This window comes from Leptopilina boulardi, unplaced genomic scaffold, assembly GCF_019393585.1.
Source record: "Leptopilina boulardi isolate dan_hultmark-lab unplaced genomic scaffold, ZJU_Lbou_2.1 LbouV2_123, whole genome shotgun sequence".
Classification (NCBI taxonomy): Eukaryota; Metazoa; Arthropoda; class Insecta; order Hymenoptera; family Figitidae; genus Leptopilina; species Leptopilina boulardi.
The window spans coordinates 2978783-3004308 of NW_026137667.1; the positions used below are offsets into that span (position 1 = coordinate 2978783).

Below are 25526 nucleotides of genomic sequence, written 5' to 3' on the forward strand. Positions count from 1 at the left end.
TACACCTTCTTCGTGTGAAGTGCCTCCGGTTGATGTTGAAACTAAAATGTAAACAAAAGAGTATATAGAAGTTTGACGATGAGAGAGAGAGTGAGAAGAAGGAAAATATATATATATATGGGCACTCAGATTAAACTCAAGAGATCCCTTGAAACCTGTGGCATTTCACGGGGGAGGACTGAGGGATCGATAGGCAGTTGGCCGAGTCGCGAGAAAACCATTTCAGCATCGGCAGCCGCAACAGCAGCAGCAGAAGCATCAACGACAACAGAAGCAAGGAACAGAAGCGCCTGAGCGACTTTCGCAGCCATTCTGCGGCCATGTCTGCTTTCAAAACGGGGGTTGGTAACGCCCCTTCTTTGAGATTTTATCCAATGAGAATTCAGTGTACGGGGGTGCTTAGCGGTGGGAGTGACTGTCTCCTCTATCAGTGGACGTGGCCTTATGATTTTCAAATGTTGGTGGGGTCCACGGTATCCTTTCGCAGGTGCCAGTTAGTTGACTGACAGACTCGTTGCGAGCATGCTCGTACTAGTGTCAGATTTTAGTTTTTTAAATTCCGCGATATTTTCGGCAAAAACTATAAGGTTTATTTATTTTTTTTGTTTCTTTTATCAATTGCCAATTTCGAAATAAAGGACGTATTTAGAGTATAAATTAAATAACACTATTTTTCGTAAAAAAAGAAAGAAGCATGATTAAATATGAATTTTTATCCAAACTTTATACTCACAATCGTTTTTACAGTTTTTAAATAACTCCGTCCTTTAAAACCCGATTTTGGATATTTAATGTTTTTTATGTGTCTTGTGCTAATTGGAAAAAAATTCTATATATGGAACAATGTGGATAAGTGAATTGAAATGCTGTGAAGTGATATTTATTTTATTAAGCAGAAGTTTATATTAAAAAAAAATTATTTCATTAATGAAAAAAGACTTTTTTCTTTTCTACGGAGGAAGTTTTTTGTGAAAAAATAAGAAGAAATCGAGGTTTTTTCTTTTGAAAGTGTTGATAAAAATTATTTAATTAAGTGCGACGGATAGTGCAATAACCGGCTTCTGGGATTAAAACGGCAGTAAAAGTGGGTGCACTGGGGCCCTCGGGACCTTTTGGCCGATACGGGCCTGTGGAGGGTGGGCCTGGTTGTGTTTCTGGGCCCGTTGTTGAAGGAGTAGTAGGGATAGGGGTGGCCGCAGCAGCGGCTGGGGAGGTGGAGGGCTACGGTGGCGCCGTTGGAGGGGGTGGGGGTGGTGGGACCCCTGGAGGGGTAGTAGCTGGTACCCCCCGAATAAGGGTTGCAACCCTCGGGGGGTCTTGTTGCGCACCCCTGCCCGTCACCCAATCCCACAACATAGGTAAGCAAATACCAAATCTGTCAACAATATCTTATATCGCATCAATTGCAATCCTATTGTGGTGGTGATGATGATATGATGCGACGACGATTTATTGAGATGAATTAATAGTTTCTTTAAATTTAAGTTTTACTAAAAATTATTTTCTTTTAAGCTTAATGCTATAAAATTTATTTATCTGCTTCGAACTTCACTAAAATATTTAATTGCGGATAATTATTAAAATTCACAGAAAATTAAAAGGCATTAAAATAAGCTGCAACGCTTCTTATTTTAATGCCTTTTAATTTTCTGTGTTTATTCCTTTTTTTTATTTCTTAATTTAGTTTAATTAATTAATTTAATTTTCTAGAACGTCCTTATAGGATATCCTTAATATTCGGATGCTGTTTGAGTTTATCCTCTACAAAAGATTAAGAACAAAATCCATATAAAATCGTTGCCGTAAGATAAATAAAATTTTTTAGTGCGTTAGTTTCAAAGAAACAAAAATAAGTTTTTGAAAAATATATCTTATATTGAAGTTAAAAAAATTATTAAACCAATCCAGAGAAAGTATATATGCGATTGGTTGCGATTACCATTTCGTTAGTAAGAGTATTTTTGCTAATTTATATTAGTTAATGTTACCATTTAATTAGTCAGCTTAACCATTTATTACACTGAAAAAAAAATTTATTTGATTCAAATACCGGTGTATTTGGTTATTATCAAATAAATATTTACTTGAATCAAATATTTCATATTTGAATCAAATAAATGGTATTTGCTTCAAATACTGAAATATTTGATTCAAATAAGAAATATTTGATTCAAGTAAATATTTATTTGATAATAAACAAATACACCGGTATTTGAATCAAATAAATTTTTTTTTCAGTGTAAGGTAACTAATTAAATAGTTATTCCAAGAAACTAATTAGTTAAATTAACTAATAAAATAGTTATGCCAACCAATAAAAATCACAACTAAATAGCAGCAGTATAGTTTATACATACTAAAAAAATTTATTTATTTATTTGATTCAAATATAATCGTTTACTTGACTATTATCAACTAAATATTTATTTATAATAAATAATTATTTTAGTCAATTAAAAGGTATATATTTATTTTAAATTTCAAATTCAGAAATTTTTGGTACAAATAAACTATAGTATAAAGTAAAAAAAGTATATAATTAACAATAAAAACATTGTTGTTTACGGCTTTTTTTACTTTGGACGGCAGTACAAATTTATTGATATTTTCCGAATTTTGTACCATATGGACCATTTTATTTCACTGTTTTCACAATGCCAAATCCTTTTCTATGGTTGTCATATCTTATTTAGGATAATTATATATATATATGTAAAATATCCCATAAATATAGATGTGACAACCATAGAAATTCTTTAAGCAACAAAAGAGAAAAAAAATATTTTTTTTTTTTGAATTGAGGGGCTGATAGTAAAAATGATTTAAAATAACATTGGGAGCAAAAGTGGGATAAGTGACTTGGGAGCAAAAACGGGTTAAAATGATTCGTTTAATTTATTGATAAATTCATTATATTATCGATTAAAAAATATTAACAATAGGAAAAAATGCATATTTTATTATAATTAATATTTTTTAATCGATAATATAATGAATTTATCAATAAATTACACGAATCATTTTAACCCGTTTTTGCTCCCAAGTCACTTATCCCACTTTTGCTCCCAATGTTATTTTAAACCATTTTTACTATCAGCCCCTCAATTTTTATAAGAGCCGAAATAATTTTTTAAGTTAAAAATTAAAATTTCAATTCCCGATCTGAATGAAAACACGAATTTGAACACCGCGCGAATCAAAATTCAAATTTCATTGCAGTTTCCTGAATTCAAAACGTTCACACGTTATGATAATCAGTGTGACAAGTTATTATAGCGGATAATTACTCTCGTCTAAATACAAGCAAAATGATCATCAGATCGTATAGTTATTAGTTACAATGTAAATAATTAGTGACGATATAATTAGATGCAATAATCAATCAACTAGCATATTAATATCAACGCGAAAAATGATATAATCTCTGAGAGGGTATATATATATAAGTTTAATTATTAAAGATTATATTTGATTTATAAAATATATATAATTTAATTCATGTATGAACACATTATATTAAGACATATCATCTATCTATTAACGATATTAATTATTTAAATATGCTTATTAGGTAAACAAGTTTTCTAATTTAAAATTTATATATCTAATAATAAATTTAATCTAATGTATATATTTATTATTTAAGTTCGCGTTTTAAAAGGATGTCCAAAATCTTTTGTTTTTTCTTATAAAAATTTTGCGGCTATTTTAAATATTCAAATCTATTTAATGGGCAGTTAATTTTACTACACATAATTATGTAGATTATATATATAAATATATACAAATAAATGTATATATTTACTATAAATTTTTAAATAGGTTTGCGCATCCGTGGTGCATATACGTATATAAAAGTAAGATAATTTATTTCGAATCTGCGCCAAAACATTATAAATAATTTTCATATTTTGTCAATCTTATTAAACAATGTTTTGTGTAGATCCGAATATAAATTATTTCAGTAAATTTTTATATTAAATATTACTTTATGCGAAAAAACTACACGCAAAAAAATTCTTCACCTACTCTCTAAATCTGAATTAGTAAAAATGTTTACTAATTTGAATTAGTAATTCACTTTTTGCTTCTGAATTAGTAAAATTTTACTAATTATTAGTAACTTTTACTAACAATTAGTAAAATTTTACCAATTCAGAAGCAAAAAGTGAGTCACTAATTCAAATTAGTAAACATTTTTACTAATTCAGATTTAGAGAGTAATATGTTTTACTATAAAACAGTGAAAGTTTTCGCTATTCTAGAGAAATACAGGGTGTTCCAAAAGTATGGAAACTTGCAAATATCTTGAAAAGTACGACTTTTCGTAAAAAATGTTCAAGACAAAAGTTGTTCCAAACAAAAAGATGTACATTTTTGAAACCAAAAAATTGGGCCCGGAGCCCAACGTTGGGCCCTACAATGAAAAAAGTGGTTTTCTTAAATGAGACCACCAATTTTCAGTATCAAATTCGTAATCCCCATGAAATTCTGCGTTCAGACATGTGGTATAAGTGCCCAAAATATTGGGCCCTATGTAAGATAATTGGCCCAAAATTTTTCTACAGATAAGTAAATTTTGAAAAATCAAACCTTAGGGGGTTTTTGGAGTCACAGGATTAGAAATTCGAAGATAATTTTCAAATTGGGCACAGAACCCAATGTGAGATTCCGCGGCCCAATGTGAGGCCCAATTAAAAAAATTTGTTTTCTTAAATAAAACCCTCTAATTTTCAATATCCATTTCGTAATCGTTTTAAAATTTTGGGTTTATGCTTGTTGTACAAATGTGAAAAATATTTTGCCCAATCCTAGACATTGGACCCAACATTTTTATCAAGTTTGTGAATCTGATGAAGAGAGGAGGGTGGGTAAAAATGTGAGGATGAGACTAAGATTACGAAATGGATATTGAAAATTAGAGGGTTTTATTTAAGAAAACAAATTTTTTTAATTGGGCCTCACATTGGGCCGCGGAATCTCACATTGGGTTCTGTGCCCAATTTGAAAATTATCTTCGAATTTCTAATCCTGTGACTCCAAAAACCCCCTAAGGATTGATTTTTCAAAATTTACTTATCTGTAGAAAAATTTTGGGCCAATTATCTTACATAGGGCCCAATATTTTGGGCACTTATACCACATGTCTGAACGCAGAATTTCATGGGGATTACGAATTTGATACTGAAAATTGGTGGTCTCATTTAAGAAAACCACTTTTTTCATTGTAGGGCCCAACATTGGGCTCCGGGCCCAATTTTTTGGTTTCAAAAATGTACATCTTTTTGTTTGGAACAACTTTTGTCTTGAACATTTTTTACGAAAATTCGTACTTTTCAAGATTTTTGCAAGTTTCCATACTTTTGGAACACCCTGTATATCTCGCTGTTCTAGGTAAAGATTTTTTTGCGTGATATATATTGCGAATGGGTTTTCTCCGCATATATGAAAGAAATTCATTTAAGATATATTTTAAAATATGAGAGTGTGAAAAATGACTATATATATTTTATGCCAACCATATTTTTGCTTTAAGCATATATAAGTAGAAATCTATAAACCCGGTGAAAAACGCATTGATTATGTAACAACACTCCATATGTTTTAGTGATTCACGTCAAGCTGATGATATATAGATTTAATTTGTCTTTTCGTCGCCAAAGCCTCGCGCATATACCGCGCGCGCTTAAACTCTTCAATCATTTATAAAATATATAGTAAATTCTACAATAGGATTATTTGCATCGACCCAGAGGGTTGACCTGAATTCAATGCAACGTCAAATCAATATACGCATATATATATATTATTTGTACAAATATTAATTATCACACACAAAAAATAGTTTCGATAAAATATAAAATGAAAAAATATACCTTAAAAAGCAGTATACCTTCATGACTGCATATGGTCATGGAAGAACATTTTTTTTCCTTACGAAAAAAAAATAATATAAGTTTCACTAGATTACTGAAAGATTTATGTTCTGAAAACGAAAAAGTTTAAATATATTATAAATTATTGGTTTTTGTATAAAAAAAATTAATAAATTATTATTATGCATTGCAGTAGTAATTTGAAAAAAAAATTATTTCGTTCAATCAGAACTTTATAAAGATTTAACTGAAACAATGAAAATTTTTGCTGAATAGTGAAAATTCGCTGTTTCAGGCAAATCTATTTTTTCGGTGAAAAAAAAATATATCTTAAATAACTAAAATTGATGTAAATTTTTTTTTAGGGAGGTGCGGTTTGGCGATGCTCCTATCATGTGCAGGATGCGAAAAACCAATTTTGGACAAATTTTTGCTTAACGTTCTGGATCGAGCTTGGCACGCAGACTGTGTTCGTTGTTGCGTTTGTGGGAGTGCACTTCAAGATAAATGCTTTTCCAGAGAGGGAAAATTATTCTGTAGAAACGATTTTTTCAGGTAATTTATTCTTCATTTATTTTTTAATATATTATAAAAAATAAAATATTCTATAATTTCTATATTTCATTTTTTAAAATACATGCAAAAAAATCTTCACCTAGATTAGCGATATCACTAAAACAGCAAAAGTTTTCACTATTCTAGAAAAATATATCGCTGTTCTAGAAAAACTTATCGCTGTTTCAGGTAAAGATTTTTTTGTCAGAAAAAAGATTTCTTTGATTCAAAGAAGTCAATTTCTTTGATAAAATTTTCTTTGATACAAAGAAAATTTGTTTCAAATAAATTATCTTCGTTTCAAAGAAATTTTTTATTTATGTAATTCAAATAAATGTTTCTTTGACTATAAAGAAATTATGGTTTAAATCAGAGAAATATTTTTTCTGGGTGCACTTGAATCTGTTGTCTATACTGTCTGAATTTGAAATCGCTATTGAAATATATTTAGGACAAATGATAAATGCGATATTAAAAAAATTAGATAGCTCGATTGTTTATTACATAATGAAAAGTAGACACCTTTTGTCAGCTGTTATAAAGAAACTTTTCGCATAACTTTCTTTGAGCAGCTGTCAATAGTGCTTATAATTCAGTTCAGTTATGATTACTATATATATAGTTAATAACAACACAGGAGCTTTAACGTCTTATCGCGCAATTAGATAAAAACATCGTGTGCAACACGGTCAGAATTGACAACTAGCAAACGATTATTGTCAGCCTCGATTTTACTCGTGCGTCAATTTGCGAAATGGATCTATGAAAGTGTTCCACACTCTCCATTAGAACTTATTTTAGTAAATATATAACTATAAGAAATTCAATCTCTTAAAACTAAAAAATTATAAAGTATTTTTAAAATTTGAGATAAACTATTATTTTTTAACATTTAAATGCAACTACGTGCGTGAAACAATACGCAAATGATTTCTATACAATCTTGTGCTCTAAATGACTATCTAAACGGTTTTCTTTTTCTAATTAGAATTGCAGTATATCAAAAGAAAGAATAGATTGTCTCAAATCATAAAAGACCTTGAAACTCCTGTTCTTTTAAAATACAATGAGAAATAAGTAACTTATTTTCGACTAAAAATATAAATATATATTCCGAAACAATTAACGCATTTAAAAAATTGTACACTGATAAAAATAAATGCAAACACCTTCCATATATATTTTACATTATCAGTGCCATAAAAATATTATTTTTCCCTGATTTTCAGTCAGAATTTAAATTTTTCCCCTGATGAAAAAATTCTTAATTTGAGTTTTTCGCTTCTAAAGAACTTTAATATATTCTTAAAATGAGAATATCGTAAAAAGCTTCAATTTTAGAAACATATGCAATTTTAGAAATTTTTTTTTTGTTAAAAAATATACTACTATTTTTTTAGTTTATTCTCATTGTATTTTAGAAAAGCTACTGTCTCACCAGCTCTTTTAGTTATCATTCCTCCACACCTATATAACTCATATACTTGAACGTTCACAACGAATCACAAGAATCCTTGACATTTTGTGAGATCATGCTTCAACCGCGAAGACCGCAATGAGTCGTAGGTCGTGTCGTGTCAAAATACATCTAACTTTTTCTCATTATTTTTTTTTTTTATAAAGAAAATGTGCATAAACCGTGAAAACTTATATTCTTTAGAAATAGCATCCCTTGAAGAAAACTACTTTCAAAATATAAGTATATAATATTTGCGATATAAAAAAAAAGATAATGAGTATATGACGAGGTCACATATATATATATATATATATATATATATATATATATATATATATATATTTGTCTGTACGCTTATGTCTTATGCTTCCATGGTAACCAAGATTGATCGCGTTATATTTGAGGTAACCTGAAATGTGTATCTTAAAGATATATAAGGGAACATCAAATTGCTGTGAGTCAAGCAGATTAACAAATAGAAAAAATAATTTAACTATATTTTGTGATTTTTATCATTTGAAGTTATTTAGATTTAATCGAAGGATTTAATAATTATTTATGGATTATTTAAATCGGTGAAGTTCATATATGATCAACGATTGAAACAAACATAAAATAATTAATTTTTTGCCGTTTTGACTAATTTTTAGTAGTCACAAATTACTAGTTTATAGTAGAAAAATACTAAATTATTTATTAAATTTTACTAATTAAAATTGTAGCGTTACTAAAAAAATTAGTAATTTTCTACTAACAATTTAGTCACTTTTGACTAATTAAATTGAGCCGATTCGTTAATTAAATAATTTGGAAACCGTTTGACTAATTCTTATAGTAAAAAAATGACTGAAAATGAAAAAAACTACTAATTATTTTAGTAAGGCTTTTAAATTAGGGGCCGTACCAATTTTTCATTCTTTTTAGACCCCCTCCCCCCTCGTTACCATTGCGTTAAATGCATTTTTTTAGACTTTTTGTCCCTTCCCCCCTAAAGTATAGGTAACGTATAGTTTATGGACGGCCCCTTTAGTAATTTTTAATAAATTAATTAGTAGATTTTTAATTAATCATTTTTGACTAAAAATAAGTTAAAACTGTTACTAATAATATAATTATTAAATGAATTAGTAACCGTTTTAACTAAATTAATAATCAAAACTACTTACTTATAGTTACTTACTTTACTTAATCAAAACTGATTAAAAATTATACTAAAAATTAAAAATAAAAACCATTAATTAATTTAGTAAGGCTACTATTAAAATTAGTAAATTTTAATAAATGAATTACTAATTTCCTATTAAAAATTAGCCAAAGCAGTAACTAATTCGATTATTAAATGAATTAATAACTGTTTTGACTAATTCTTATTCAAAAATGACTATAAAAATTTAAGAAAATAAAAAATACTAATTAATTTAGTAATGATTTACTATTCAAATCAATAAACTTTATAATAAATGAATTAGTAGTTCTAACAATTATAGTCATTTATGACAAAAGATTATAGTCAAAACGGTTACTAATTCACGGAGAAAAAAGTTAGCCATATTAGCTAAAATTTAGTTATTTTAGCTAACCCTATTTGTTATTATATGGACAGCAATTTTCGTTAGCTAATACAGCTAAAAATTAGCTACTATAGCTAAAATAGTTTGCTGTAACAGCTAAATATTAGCTACTGTAGCTAAAAATCCATATAATAGCAAACTCATTTCTCTCCGTGTTCTTTTAATGATAATGTATAGTGCAGTTTAATTATAGTAAAATCTGACTAATTCAGTTCAAGAGGGTAATCAAAAATACTTTTAAATATTTTTTCCCATAACAAAAGTCATTTTTCTCCATTATTGGTTTGATAAAAAAATACATTTTAAATTACATTATTAACGCCTTTTTTTTAATAAAAAAAAAAATAATAGATTTTTCAACGTGAAATAGGGTAATTAATCTATAATATAACAATTTTATTAGAATTTTATATTAATTATATAAATGCATCTGTCATTTAATTATTTATTTCGCGGTATCTCTCATTAGTGTCATTTGAAACTTCAACAGAAATAATATGCTCGTCTCTCATATCTTATAAAGCCACATTATTATATTGATGTGCGAGCCATATATGAATATTAACGATATATATATATATATTTTTTTTTTTTCAAACATCTTGTCGGCGCTTGATTATTTATTATTATTATTGCATTTTTTGGCATAATTGAGAAAAGAAGAAAATCACGATTTTGTTAAACCTTTAATATTCCTTCCTGTGACTTGTATAAATGTTTTCTATATGTGTGTGTGTGTGTGTGGAAGGACAAACTGCGTGGCGAAGGGAGCTCTTTGATACTTATACCAACGAGTGTATAACGAACGTGTTGTATACTTTACGAGCCACTTTGCATCTCAATGAAAAATTCATTAGCTTGAACCAAGAGGAAACTTGGAACAGCGGACGCAGCACCGATTGGTTGTCTAAAGTTTTTAATGCCTGGATCACCTTTGATCATGTCTGTGTGTTCAAACAAAATCAATCGTTACAAAAACCGCGATATATTTATTGACTTTTTTTCAGTTATATATATAAAAACAATGTCGATTCGCGGACTGAAAAGTCAAAAAATTATAGGTTATGTTTACACTGAAAAAAAAAAATTTATTTGATCCAAATACCGGTGTATTTGGTTATTATCAAATAAATATTTACTTGAATCAAATATTTCTTATTTGAATCAAATAAATGGTATTTGATTCAAATATTATATATTTGTTTCAAATAAGAAATATTTGATTCAAGTAAATATTTATTTGATAATAACCAAATACACCGGTATTTGAATCAAATAAATTTTTTTTCAGTGTATGATTGTTTGGAGAGTGAAACATGAGTTAGAAAAGAACAGAAATATATTCGTATATCCTTTTCTATATATCTCATGCATCTCGTTCGCAAACGTTTTGCACTGAAAAAAAAATTTACTTGTATCAAAAATAATTTTTCAATAATTTCTGTATTTGGAACAAATATACCATTTAATTGACTCAAATAAAAATTATTTGATAGAAATAAATATTTATTTGATAATAGTCTACAAATTTTTTTTCCAATGTGGCCTCATAGGTAAAAAGTAAATTTTAATCAATAAAACAATAAACATAACATAAATTTTTACTTCAAAGCACTTTTATATTTTTTTGGGGTAGTTTTTTAAGTTTTTTTTTTTTTTTTTTGCAGATAAAAAAGTAATTTACCATAAAAATAACAATACTTTCTCTCTTTATTTAAATTGTAAAATTTTCTAGTAAAAAATTTATTAACCCTTTTTTTTCGCCAACTAAATTATTTTATAACTCGCGAAAATTTTTAACTGCTATTTTATTTTTCGGTTTTTTTTTTTTTTTTATTCATATGCTGTTGACGATCGATTATAATTTTACGCGCTCGTACCTTAAAATTTACACTACGTAAAATATGTTTCTTTTTTTCGTTTTTGTTTTTTGTCTCTTTTGCGGCTTTTTCTTTCGTTTATTATTATTATGGTTTTTTTTTTTTTTGATTTTTTTTTTTAAAGAAGTTGGCGGCTCGTTGCCTGCGCTCTTGGGACTCGTTCGACTTCGATATTACACAGTTTATCGCCGTCTATACTAGACTATTATACGACGACGAACCGGAACCCTCTCCCAAGTATATCCCAGTCAAAGAAACGGTATAAGCGATTATGGTAACCGGCCCCGTGACTCGCGGGAAGGCCCTTGAAGGCCGATAATGGTCCATCTCGGGAGGCCGGGACTACAACGAACGATGCCCCTCTATTCACTCTGCTGTATAGTCATCGCGTCGCGGTTCGACTTAGAGGTCGAAATTCGAACTTGAAAATTATTATTAGGGCCCTTGGGAAGGAAATGGCCGATTACGGGACCGAACCCAAAAAAAAAAAATATCGATTGCCAACATTTGGGGGACGATATAAGACAAAAAAAAAAAAAAATTAGTTTGCTTTATTACAACCTTGAAAGTTTTATCCATGGAAAAGAAAGACTAAAGGCAAATAAAACTTGAATATTAATACACGGAAAAAATATTCAATTTTTCCTTACTCTCTAAATCTGAATTAGTAAAAATGTTTACTAATTAAAATTAGTGACTCACTTTTTGCTTTAGAATTATTTAAATTTTACTAATTGTTAGTAAAAGTTACTAATAATTGATAAAATCTTACTGATTCAGAAGCAAAAAGTAAGTCACTAATTCAAATTCACACTAATTTAAAAGTATCAAATTTGTGTGTTAGTAAACATTTTTACTAATTCAGATTTAGAGAGTATTATTCTAAATATTCGTAAATTCATATGATTTTTTCTAACCCAGAGAAATGATAGTCAAATAAATGTTATTTGTCCTAAATTAAATTTTCTATTAAATAAATGAAAAGTTATTACTGAGACAAATAGATTTTTATTTGTCTGAAATAAAATATTTCTCTGCGGGTATGTAGAAAATTTAAAAATTGTTTACATTAACGATTTCAGGAAGTTTTTTCTACTCCTTTAGTCAAATTATATATATATATAATAATATTTTATTTTTTAAGTAGCAGTTTCTTATTTTAAGAGCGTGTTACCCTTTAAAAAAAAAAAAACTTTAAAGTGAATAAAAACCTTGAAATGTCGAAATAAAAACTCAAATTCGAATATATTTCAGCTCTCTGGGCGTGTTTAAAATATTTCGAAATTCCCGCCACACGCAGATGTAGTTTATATATATATATATATATATGTATAAACGTTGAAACAAGTTAAGATATATTATTATATACACGCCTCTTTGAAAATGACGAAACTACGCAAAAAAAAATTTTAAGATGAAGTAATAAAATTAACGCACACGCAGAAAAGTTATATTATCGGATTATAAATTTATATTTAAAAAAATATATTCTTATAATAATATCTTCCGGAGTACCTTTAAATTCGCGAGCAAAAAAAAATTATATTATTGAATTATAAAACAAAATTTTGTATTGAGGGTCCGGAAAAATAAAATTTAAATTTAAATAATAATAATAATAATAATAATAATATAATATTATTCGTTAATATTAAATTAAATATTGAAATATTTATATATTTTTATATAATATTTAATAATTTAAAAATTATTATTTAGAAATATTTCAAATGTGATGAAGCGAGTTTGTAATTTTATTACTTTTATACCTGCACTGAAAAAAAAGTTCTGGTTAAAGTTACTAGATGCGTTTGGTTAAAAAATTTCTAGTTATTTTAACAAGAAAATATAGTTAAAAAGACTAAACAGTTCTAGTTAAATAAGTATGGTTAAATTATTCTGGTTAAAATAATTCTGGTTAAAAACGCGCGTTCGCGGACACTGCATAGCGTCTGTTGTTCTTTTTCGAATAGTTTATCGTGCGGATCGCAAGAATGGATGAAAAAGTTAACCAAGCTCTGGAAAATTGGGGTTTGGGAGAATTAAAAGATCTGTTTAAAGGTTGGTTAATTAATTTTATAATATAAGTGAAAAAATTGTTGACGAACGGCAAACCCGTTCGTGTGGAAAATAGTTTGAAGGTTATGTTGAAAACGTGCTCGACACGTTTTATCAGAATTTTAGTTCTGAATAATCATATTTAAATAAACATTATTAAGAGAATTGCAGTGTAAAGATGTTATTATTTGATTGCATTTATATGTACATAATACAAATTTTTTTAATACATATTTTATAATATAATATAATAATAATAAATTTAATTAATTCTCGGATTAACTAGAATTTCTGGTAAGATCAACCAGAAATTTTTTTACCAAAAATTTTTAACTAGAAAAATTCTAGTAAGATTAACTTGAAATTCTAGTAAGATTAACTTGAAATTCTGGTAAAATTAACCAGAATTTTTTAACCAAATTTTCTAGTACTTTTAACCAGAAAAAGTAGTAAGGGTATATATAACTTTTTATTCTGGTTAGATTAACCAGAATTCTGGTTATTTTAACCAGACTTTTTTTTCAGTGTGCATCCCGAGCTGTTTGTTTATAATATTGTAGTATACAAAAGGATCTTTCAAGTCGAAGGTCATAAACAATGGGAAATCCCAAAGATAATTAAATCACTTGCAATTCGTCTATCGACCTGTTAAGACGTGTTTTCAACGTGCGTCTGAATTCACAAACGGAAAAATTATTAGAGTTAAAAAAATTTCTTTTATCATTTTTACTGCGCGAGTGTTCGAAACTCTTAAAATCGCGATCGCTTAATTAAAAAAAGTATTGTTTATTTAAAAATTAAAATTAAACCTACTTTCTGGAGTATTCGAAAATTTAAACGTGGCGTTTTCCGGAAAATCTCATCCGAATTAAGGGTAGATATAATTTTTTTTTCTTTTTTTTAGTATATTATATTTAAATATTTTTTACATTTATTATAATTGTATTTTATTTATATATTGACTATATATTATATTTATTGGATATATTATTTATATGTATGTTTATTATATTTTTATTACTAAAATAATTATATTTTATAAGAGTATACTGAAAAAAAAAATTTATTTGATTTAAATAATCGGTTACTTAAACAACAACAAAATATTTACTTGAACCAAATAATTTTTATTTGAATTAAATAACTTGTATTTGAATCAATAATTTTTGTGTTTGAAACAAATAAAATTTGACTCGAATAATATTTATTCGGTTCAAGGAAATATTTAATTTTGATAATAGTAACCGTTTGTTTGAATCAAATAATTTTTTTCTCATTGTACTTTTAATAAAATAAATCAACTACTTTTAATTAATTAATATTATAACTAATATTATTTTCAATTAATTACAATATTAGTTATTATTAATTAATTAATAAATTCTTATATTTTTTTTTTTAGATTAGATTTTTTTCCATTTTGCACTTATTACAAAGTTATTGTTGTTTAATAAATATTACACTGAAGAAAAATTTGATTAAAATAATTGATATATTGATATATTTTCACAGAAAATTAAAATGCATTAAAATAAACTGCAACGCTTATTATCTAAATCTAATTTTGCTTATTTTAATCCATTTTGGTATTAAAATAAGCAAAATTGGATTAAAATAATAAGCGTTGCAGCTTATTTTATTGCCTTTTAATTTTCTGTGTTATTATTTATTCAAATAAATATTTAGTTGAACCAAATGATTTTTATTCATATTAAATAAACATTATTTGTATCAAATATAATTTCTGTATTTGAAACAAATAGAATTTGACTCAATAATTTGGTTCAAGGAAATATTTATTTGACAATAGTAATCGATTATTTGAATCAAATAAATTTTTTTCAGTGTAAAATTAAAATTGTCCCTACCCCCTTGTTTTTTTTTCTAATAGCCCTTCTGCTATATATATACTTATATTATATGAGATTGCATGTATAATTTGACGCGAGAAGTGACTTTTTTATTGTCGTGAGAGCCAAAGTTGTTTTGTATATTTTGGTCCACGTTCACATGCAACTCTTGACTCTATATATATATATATATATATATATATATATGTACGTCTGGGCCCTTCTTCGAGGGAACTTTTGGTTCCTCGAGACGTCGAAACTCGAACATGGAAATATTATAGATGTGGCATGACCGTTCTTCGAGAGTTGGTTGGGCGTGACGACGACTGAGTAGTCGGCGCAAGTTCCCTTCTCAGAAGGTCCAGCCATCAGCGAGATTCATAAAGAGGATGTTTTTGCCAACCACTTCTATACGGGCGGTTCTTGCGTCATAAGATGAGGTACCTTGGAAGAAGTGAGTTGTACTCTGAATTTGATTCTAATCTCAGTGCAATGACCTCATTGTCAATTCTCTCCCTTCTTTCATTTTATTTTCAAAACAACTCGAATTTATTCATTTTTTTCAAATCTCGCGAAATTCCAAATTATTCCTTCATATTCATATGAATTTTACTCTTTTTCACTCGAATAAATATTATATACCCCAGAGAAATTATATATATATTTGTCTCGGAGCCAAATAAATATTTATTTGTTGCAAATAAATTTTTTATTTGCAATTTAGAGAAAAATGCCAACGGATCCAAAATGGAAATAAAAAATTTTTGCGGATAAAATTTTTTTTATGAACACAATAGTAAATGTACGTGTATACGAAATTTGGCTTTTTTTTATATAAAAAAAGCAAAAATGATGACACATTGATATTGTGTATATATATTTATTGTGTGTTGATGCGATGTATATAGATATATTTATAAAAAGGTGATACATTTGAAGACAAGCATGTGTTTTGTGTAATTTGGTTGTAATTAGGGGGTGAGAAAACAATCCGTTGTAGGTAAAAGGACTAATAACAGGTCTGCTCTAATAACAGGTTCACAGAAATTCTATTTAAAGAATCCATTCAAGCAAAAGGAATCTCTTTTATGTCAAGAGTTTAACATCTGGAACAAACGGAATTCCTTGAATGGAATTCTTCGTACAATTTTTGCTACACGCTTCCAGTTTCTTTCCTGTTTCAAATATGATTTTTTCTTAATTATTCATTTTTCTAATACCCACAAAAATTTGTATTTGACTGCGTGCTAAGTGTACTCTCTAAATCTGAATTAGTAAAAATGTTTACTAATTTGAATTATAGTGACTCACTTTTTGCTTCTCAATTAGTAAAATTCTACTAATTATTAGTAACTTTTACTAACAATTAGTAAAATTTTACTATAATTCAGAAGCAAAAAGTGAGTCACTAATTCAAATTAGTAAACATTTTTACTAATTCAGATTTAGAGAGTATATCAATTTTGTGTATTTGAATTTTTTTTACTTATACAAGTAATAAACCTAATATTTTATACTGAAAAAAATTTGATTCAATTAATCGACTACTTATTAAGCAAATATTTGAATCAAATAATTTTTATTTGAATTAAACTGTATTTGGAACAATAATTTTTGTATTTAAAAATTTCATATTTCAAATAAGAATTATTTAAAAAATATATTTGAAATAATAGTCAAGGAAAAAAATCTTCACTTGGAACAGCGATAAGTTTCACTAGAACAGCAAAAGTTTTTGCTATTCTAGAGAAACATATTTCTGTTCCAGATAAAGATTTTTTCCGTGTATTTGAATCAAATAAATTTTATTTTCAGTGTATAATAAATTACACGTTATAATTTCTTAATTTATAATTTTTAATTTATAATTTATTATAATTTTATTTTAATGATAATGTAATAAAATTTAAAAGAGTATATATATATCTTTGGTTTAAAAAATTTTGAGTCAGTATATAGAAATTTTCAAGACCACAAAATATATATAATATATAAGACCATGTCAAATCAAATTGTGTCGGTCTCACTTCTTTATTTATATCGGGTTGTTTCAAAAGCATAACTGGAGAAGATTCCTTATATACTATCTTTTTGCTCGCGGCTCTTATATATATGTACTTCATTTTTTGTTCTCACTTTCTTCAACTTTTTTTTTCCACATTAAATAAAAAATGACAACATTCTTAATCGATATAATTCTCACTTGTTCAAGGATTTACAAGATAGTTATTAAAATAATATTTATAGTATTAGCCCACCCTAATTGCAAACATTTTGCCATTTGTTTGTATAGTAGTAGTAGTAGTGAAAGTGTTGTATGAACTTTGGAAGTTTACAAACAAGTTTATAGCAAATAAAAATTGTCCTTTCTGTAGCAAATTTGAATTTGCCACAAAAGTTTGCAAGAAAGTTTTTGTAAACTTTTTTTTTAATTTCTTCATTAAACTTTTAACCCGTCGGGAAGATCATTAAATCATTGCGCACAGTTAATGCATCACTCTGATTTTAATTTTTTTTAATGCACGGAAAGAAAATAAATTTTATAATTTATTATATTATATTTTATAATTTATTTTATAATTTTATAAAATGTATTTCTAAAGTATAAAAGTATTTTCAAGTCGTTGACAATATAAACAATAATTTTCAAATAAGAAATACTAATATTTAATAAACTTATATAACAATAGTTTTTATAGACTGGTAAACAATATATTCAAATTTGGTAAAAAAGTATTTGATTCATTACTATACTAAACTTTATTAAATCCTGTATTAAGTTTATAAAAGTTTTTCTGAAACTTATAGAATATCTTAATGTGAAAATTTTGCTGTTTAAATTTTTTTTTCACGACTTGAAAATTAATTTATAAAATTTGATATTTATTTTCTATCCTCGTGTACATAGTAGACTATTAACAAATAAATATTTACTTGTACCAAATAATTTTTTTTCAATTAAATAAACTGTATTTGAAGCAATAATTTTTGTATTTGAAATAAATACCATTTAATTGACTCGAATAATTATTTAATGCAAATAAATATTTACTTAATCCAAATAAATATATTTATGTAATGGAAATAAATATTTATTTAATAGAAATAATTATTTAATACAAATAAAAATTTATTTGATAATAATCAAGTAACTGATTCAAATAATTTTTTTCAATACACGGTTAAAAATTTTTAATTTTGTGAAGTAAATTTGTTTGAGGCCTAAAGTTAATAGACTTTTTAACCCTTTTTTGAACAGTTAAAAAATACACAAAAGCACCTTGACCCTTTTGATTTATAAATTCAACATTATGAATTATTTATTTTTTGTTTTTTTAATTTTTGGGGAAAATTATATTGCATATGCATTCGATAATGCTTAATTCATACATAATAAGGTTTATTTGTAAAAAAAAAAAAAAAAGAAGTTCGATCCCACTTTCATTCATGATCAGAAGCGTTGACATGCGTTCGAAAGATTCTTTTGGTTGCTTTACGAAAGATTAAGTGTCATTAATATTCATGATCGGGATCATTCAAGTTTTGAGAGATTATAAAGAAGCCATTCGGAGATTAATAGTTCTTAGTAAACTATTAAAAAAATTTTTTTTACCGCATCGTGAAGAATTTTATATGAAGAATGCGAACTGGATTCTAAAATTAGAATATTTTCGAAATACATCGTGTATATTTGTATATACTAAATGATTTTCCAGTACAAGAATAAATTTAGCAAAATTTGTCCATGTGGAAAAACAATAGAAAAAGTATTACATAAAATATTGAAAAATAAATTGTCAATATTTTTTTATTTTCAAAAAATAATTTTAATTAACGTCACCTGTACGCACTTGTTTCGGATAAATATAAATCATATTTTTATATTGAAAAATTTACTAGGTGCTTGAAACATATCTATAAATTTTAAAATGGATGATGACCGTGAAATGCATAATTTTGAAATTTTTATTGAACTTTTTTTTTTTTAATGCGAAACGTGACTTGTAACTTTTTTTTCAAGCATTTTTTGATATTACAGTTCAGATGTTTAATCTATAAATTTTTTTTTTTTGTATCTTTGCAGACGTTACGGCACAAAATGTGGCGGCTGTCTTGAAGGAATCAATCCGTCGGACCTTGTGAGAAAGGCAAGAGACAAGGTTTTCCACCTGAATTGTTTCACCTGTTTAGTTTGTCGAAAACAGATGAGCACTGGTGAAGAACTTTATGTATTGGACGACAATAAATTCGTCTGTAAAGAAGATTATTTATCAGGGAAACCATTACCAGTTGCACATCATGTTCATGGACATCATGGTAATTAAAAAAAAAAGCTGTAATTTTTTACTAATTTACTGATTACTGAAAAAATGGACCAACATTTTTTTTTTTTAAAGAACTGAGGGATTAATTTGAAATTACAACTTTCGAGTTAGAATCGATTCTCTTTTCTGAAAGGGGTGCACGCGCTTGTAAATTTCTCTTGTCCGACGGAATGTGAGAAAAGTCGACTTTTTCAAGTCCCAAGATCCTATTTCTTCTTTTTTTTTTTTATTTTCAAGTAAGGGGCGGGCATCTCGAGAAGATCAGGGGTCGAAGAGGGTCACAGTTCAACGCGTTCGACGCGAGAAATTTTACGGACCAGGTCATTCCGTCTATATATTCTCTCAACCACATTTTTCGTTTAAAATTTATTTTTTAAATATATAAAAACAAAGGATTTCTTTATTTTATAAAAAAAATTGCTTTTTTTTAATATATAAATTAAATATTTAAAATTATGGAAATTTGGTTGTTATTAAAAGAGAAATTGTCGAGTACATAAAAAAGAAAATATATAAAAGATATAACAGAGTGTCACAGTGAAAAGTTATTTTGTACAACAAGGGTATGAAAAGGACATCAAGCTGTGAAAACAAGTATCAGTCTCCCTGCATTTTATTCTAAGTACAAAAAGCGAGTTCCAAGACGAAAAATAGTTTTACAGTTGATGATACTCTTTTTGCGAAATAAAAATAAATTTTGTTGTCAACCAAATTTAAAAAAAAAAATGATTTAAAAATTGTCTATTGTAGGAGGAGACTCTTTGATGGGTTCAGGATCAGAAGATGAAGAGGATGATGGCAGTGGAGTTGGTCACCATCATCACGGAGGTGTTGGTGGTAATTTAGGATCACATAATTTAGGATCTGGAGGTCCAGGAAGCCACGGTGGTGTTGGTCACGGTGGTGATTTGCCTCTTGGAAGTGATTCTTGCAAACAAGAGGACTCCGAAGATCAGGGTGAGTAATGTTAGTTTTGTATTTAACTATACTAGAAAATTATTTTCAAAAATTTTTAATAATATTTTCTCTTTGACGTTAAAAATTGTATTTTCTATATTAAAATTTGTATATAAACGAAAGAAGGGATTATAAAATATGTAGGTACATGCCTCTTGTGTATACCTCACATTATTCACTCCCTGCTCTTTTATCGGCATAACAATGAATTGGTAGGTACTCACATATAACTAGTACAGCTTCCAGCACCATGCAAAGGGAGTCTTTAAGGGGTGTCCTGTTGTGCGGTGCGACACTGTCCAAACATTTTCTTTGTCCCGTGGTTAAGTTCTCCCTAGTATATATAGATTATCGTTTCACCCTATACATTTCATCGTAGAGCCACAATAATCCAATGGGGTTTCGATGTTTCTGAGGGTGCTTGGTTGTTAGTTTGATAAAGATATATATATAAGAAAAACTTGGTTCTACTCGTCTACCTGCTGACGTTTGTTTGTCCTCTGAAAAAGTCATCCGTGACATTGCTTTTTTCAGGTATAGAAAAAAAAGTCAAAAAATTTATGCTTTATCAGTTATCGTTTATGTATAATTCCTTAGGGATTGATCCAGAATTTTTTGATTCAAATACGGAATTTAGCTATACTGATAAATAATAATTGAATTATTCTTTGATTACTGATGTTAATTTTTTGTTCGGATTGTGTTGAAGGTTCGTTGGACGGTGATCCAGAAACTAGAGATAGTCAAACGGAGAATAAGAGTCCTGACGGAGGTGCAGGAGGTGGAAGTGGTGACGGTGGAGCTGGATCCAAAAGGCGAGGACCCAGGACAACAATAAAGGCAAAACAGTTGGAAATTTTGAAAACTGCTTTCTCGCAAACACCAAAACCAACGAGGCATATTAGAGAGAGCCTTGCAAAAGAAACTGGACTTCCTATGAGGGTGATACAGGTACAGCCAATTTTTCAATAGAATATTTTTTCTATTAGAATATTTTCCAATAGAACATTTTTATTTAATGATAAATTTTCCCTTGACAAATATATAGGTTTGGTTTCAAAACAAGAGGAGTAAAGAGCGCAGACTGAAACAATTGACGTCAATGGGTAGGAGTCCATTTTTCGGTGGTACCAGAAAAATGAGAGGATTTCCATTAAATTTAAATCATGGAGCCCTAGGTGGTGACGATGGACCACCACCAGGATTTCCCTATTTTGCGGCTGATAAATTTGAATTTGGTTACGGTGGACCTGTTACGTTTCATCCGGATTTTTTCGGTGGACACCCACCACCACATCCTCATGGACCACCTTTTACGGGACCCGGCAATCCAAGTAAGTAATCTCATTACATTTTGAAAATTCTCAATTATTTAAACATATGGGAAAAGATAAATATACTCTCGCATCAGTACGGAGATGGACAGATATTCGACGTTCTTTGAAAAGTTGCAAATTTATTTTTGACAGGTTTAGATCCAGCAAGTATAGCGGGAATGGCAGCCGCTGCAGCAGTGGCAGGGGAGTATCCGCCAACTGGTGCAGGAGGCGGACCACCGGAATTTCTCACGGGGCCTCCAGGTCAAGGGCCCCAAGCACCCCCGGGCGGCAGCCCTGGCGAGTTTCTAGCACCTTCAGGTAAAAAAAAACAAAAAAAAAAAGAAAAGAAAAGATAAAACTTGTAAGAATATATATAAGATGACAGGGGCAAAAAAGTCTACCGCACGAGGCGATGAGGGGGCAGTCCATAAAAATATGGACCCGATTATTATACGGGAACTTGATTGCCATTGTGACCCTCTGCCGTTTCTCACCGCGGAGAATCGACTTCTTGACGTTTGTTTGCGCTCAGGTTGCGCGCACTCAGGCAAATCTCTTATATTGTATACTCCATATTTTTGGCTTTTCTTTTCTTTCTTTTTTTGACGATTAAATTATATTATCCATATTATTTGTATATAATATGTCAACCATATAATGATTCCATCTATATTTTATAAAGTGTGTTTTTATTGAAGTGAATTCACCTCAGAACAATTATTTTTTATAAATCAATTTATTATTTATATTTATAATATAAACGAAATAATGATGTTTCATCATTTTATTGAAGTGAATCAAATTATTTTATTTTGATTTTTAAATTGACAAATAATAAGTATTTATTTATGTGCCATTTTTTTTTATGTGGAAAACTGATTTAAATTGTATTTTTTGTGAGTTATTATTTATGAATAGAAAATGAGATCAAGTGAAGAATTTTCAAATGATAACACATTGTGTATAAAACTTTCCTAATCCCATATACATGACTAAATAATGAATCACCAATATTAAGTAGCAGATGGTATATTTAATTGATGCATAAGACCTTTTTTATAGTGAAGAGATAAAAAAAAAGTAACTTCAACATTGTTTTAACGAAAAATATAACGAAATTGATCGATTTTAAAAGAAAAACCTTTTATTCAAAGCAAAATTAGTATTAAATTTAATATTTTGTTTATAAAGCAAATATCATTTTTAAAATTACATTTACATTAAATTTGAGGAAAATGTAATGAAAAATTTGAAATTTAATTCATATTTGCATATAATATACAAAATATTAAATTAGTTTTTCTAAAAGTGCATAAATTCTTAAATATATAAATTATTTTCTTTGAAATGAACCAATTTTTATATTTCGGAAAAAATTAAAAATTTTTAATTTTTTTTTTTTTTTGCTGTTGTAGGTGGCGGGCAAGGAAATCCCAGTGGGGGTGGTAATGGTGGTGGCCCAGGTGGCGGGGGAGCTGGGAGCGGGTTTCCCGAACCACACCAGATGCAAAGCGAAGGCCTTGTCTGGTAGGACGTATATAGTTTTCGTTAAAAAGTATACCATCTTGTTTAATTATTTTCGCGTAAACATTGTTACGATATGACGAACTCAACTTTATCTCCCCTCTTTTTTTTTGTTTTATTTTTTTGTTAAAAACTGTTTTTAATAATAATATGTATTTTTTTTTTTTACAAAAGAATTCGCCGATCAACGTTTCTTTTGTATTCATTGTAAAATAGTTCTATCATCTCTATTACCATTATATTATATATAAATACATTGAGTTTCATTAATGTAACTATATTATTTTGATCAATTAATTTTGTCATTGTCATTATCAACATGAATATTATAAAAAAAAAATATTATATTAATATTTTGATGCCACTCAAAGTGACGTGTGATGTTGATTGGTGATGATGATAATGATTATTATACATATTATTATTATTGTATTATTATTATTATTATTATTATTATTATTATTATTATTATTATTATATTATTATTGTATTATTATTATTATTATATTATTATTATTATTATTATTAATATTATATTATTATATTATTATTATATTATTATTGTGTATAAATATTCGAGAATTTATCATGTAACATTGTACAATCCTTGTTGATTAGTTTGAAACGTCCTTGTAGATAAAAGGTGTTACACGCTATGAAACACAAAATTCATTATGACACAAACACACATCACACACAGATACATTTAAAACAAAATTAATTTTATTGGTAAAATATATATAAATAGGAATTTAACGAGAATTCAATAAAGGGAGGAGACTATCAATGTAAATATATTTGACGAACGTAAAGTCACATGTTGAAGAAAAAAAAAAAAAAAAATAGAGAAGATGAAAAAAAGAGAGAAGTATAAAAAAAAAGTATATATGTATACATATATTGCTAATGTATGTACACAAAACACACTAAAACACTTCGCCACGATGCATATTGAATATAAATATAATTATAATAAACAACCTCGTATTTCCGTATAAATCAATGTGTAAGTAATTATTTCACACCATATTATATTTTTCTATGAATTATATATATTTATTTTTATATATTTATATTTTCAATAATTCTATCGTAATTAATTTTTATTATTTATATTAATTATTACTCGAATCGGAATAATTTTTCTTATAACAAATATAAGGGTAAATTTAATTGCGAACTTTTTCGTTATTTTTACTATTTCTTTGAATCTATTAATTATTATTATCAGTCAAATTTGTCTTATAAATTAAATGTAACTTTTTCTTTATTTTCACTGTTATTATTTTTATATTTCTTTGAATTCCTTTTTTTGTTTCTTTAAAAAAAAGTTGAATCAATGAAGGTTTAACTTTTTTAAAAGAATAAAAAGAAAGAGGGAAAAAAAAAATGTAACTTGATTGATAGCCACAGTATTGAAGAATGAGTGTAATCGCGAATCGAGTGTGCTACTGTGACGGCGTTTTGAGCATTGGCCTAACATCATTAGACAGACGGGTGTTGTTATAGTCCTGGGATTCGGTTTCTGGACATCTGGTCAATTCGATTTTAATGTGTTTTTGCCAGAGGGTGCAGTTTACGAGCGGCTGCAAGGCATAGACTACGGGATCAAGGCCTAGATATATCCCCATATTCCCGACGGAGTTTTCCTTGCTTGCATCCATCCATGTCCCTATATGTGATTTTATATATATATATATATATATATATATATATATATGTTACATGCGTGATCAATTCCCGTATCTTGTCACTTTGTTTGCACGCTTTTACTTCTTCAAGATATAGTTTAATTTTCTTTAAAAAAAAAGTTTCTTTAAGAAAGAAGAATTTTTTAATTTCTTTTTTATAAAAATAAAATCAAATAGAATGAAATTTTAAATGTTTGAGTAATATTTAATATATAAATATACCAATGTTTGTATTATATTGGTAAATTTACATTGAAAAACATGAAATAGTGACAAGATAAGGTTTTTTTCGAGTATAAAATTCGAATCCTATATAGGATGCGACAGATGCGCACCCGCCTCCGGAACACAGAATGTATTCCTTCTGGTCCCTTGGGAGTGCTGTAGAGACAAATCGTCCCGAGGGTTCGTTTGCATTGCGAGCCTAGAAAGAAAAATCCCCTCGAAAAACGATGGGACAA

General features: G+C 27.8%; 2 protein-coding genes across 3 annotated transcripts in view; one reads left to right on the top strand and one right to left on the bottom strand.

The window, feature by feature from the left end:
- Positions 1 to 25526, bottom strand: part of LOC127288019 (nudC domain-containing protein 3-like) — a gene marked incomplete at its 5' end in the record, with an annotated part of 67188 nt that overhangs the window by 6463 nt on the left and 35199 nt on the right. The window lies entirely within an intron of this gene.
- On the top strand, positions 272 to 24373 carry LOC127290951 (LIM/homeobox protein Lhx5). Of its 2 annotated transcripts, none has more exons than XM_051319808.1 (8): positions 272 to 1358; positions 6242 to 6431; positions 19334 to 19566; positions 20325 to 20531; positions 21241 to 21482; positions 21580 to 21865; positions 21980 to 22168; positions 23266 to 24373. In XM_051319808.1, exons 2-8 carry the CDS (start codon positions 6259 to 6261, stop codon positions 23379 to 23381), a joined length of 1446 nt encoding a protein of 481 aa, XP_051175765.1. In that variant the 5' UTR covers positions 272 to 1358; positions 6242 to 6258; the 3' UTR covers positions 23382 to 24373. The 2 variants fall into 2 exon arrangements, with proteins under 2 accessions (XP_051175765.1, XP_051175774.1); XM_051319817.1 differs by having other exon boundaries at positions 276 to 1358; positions 22001 to 22168.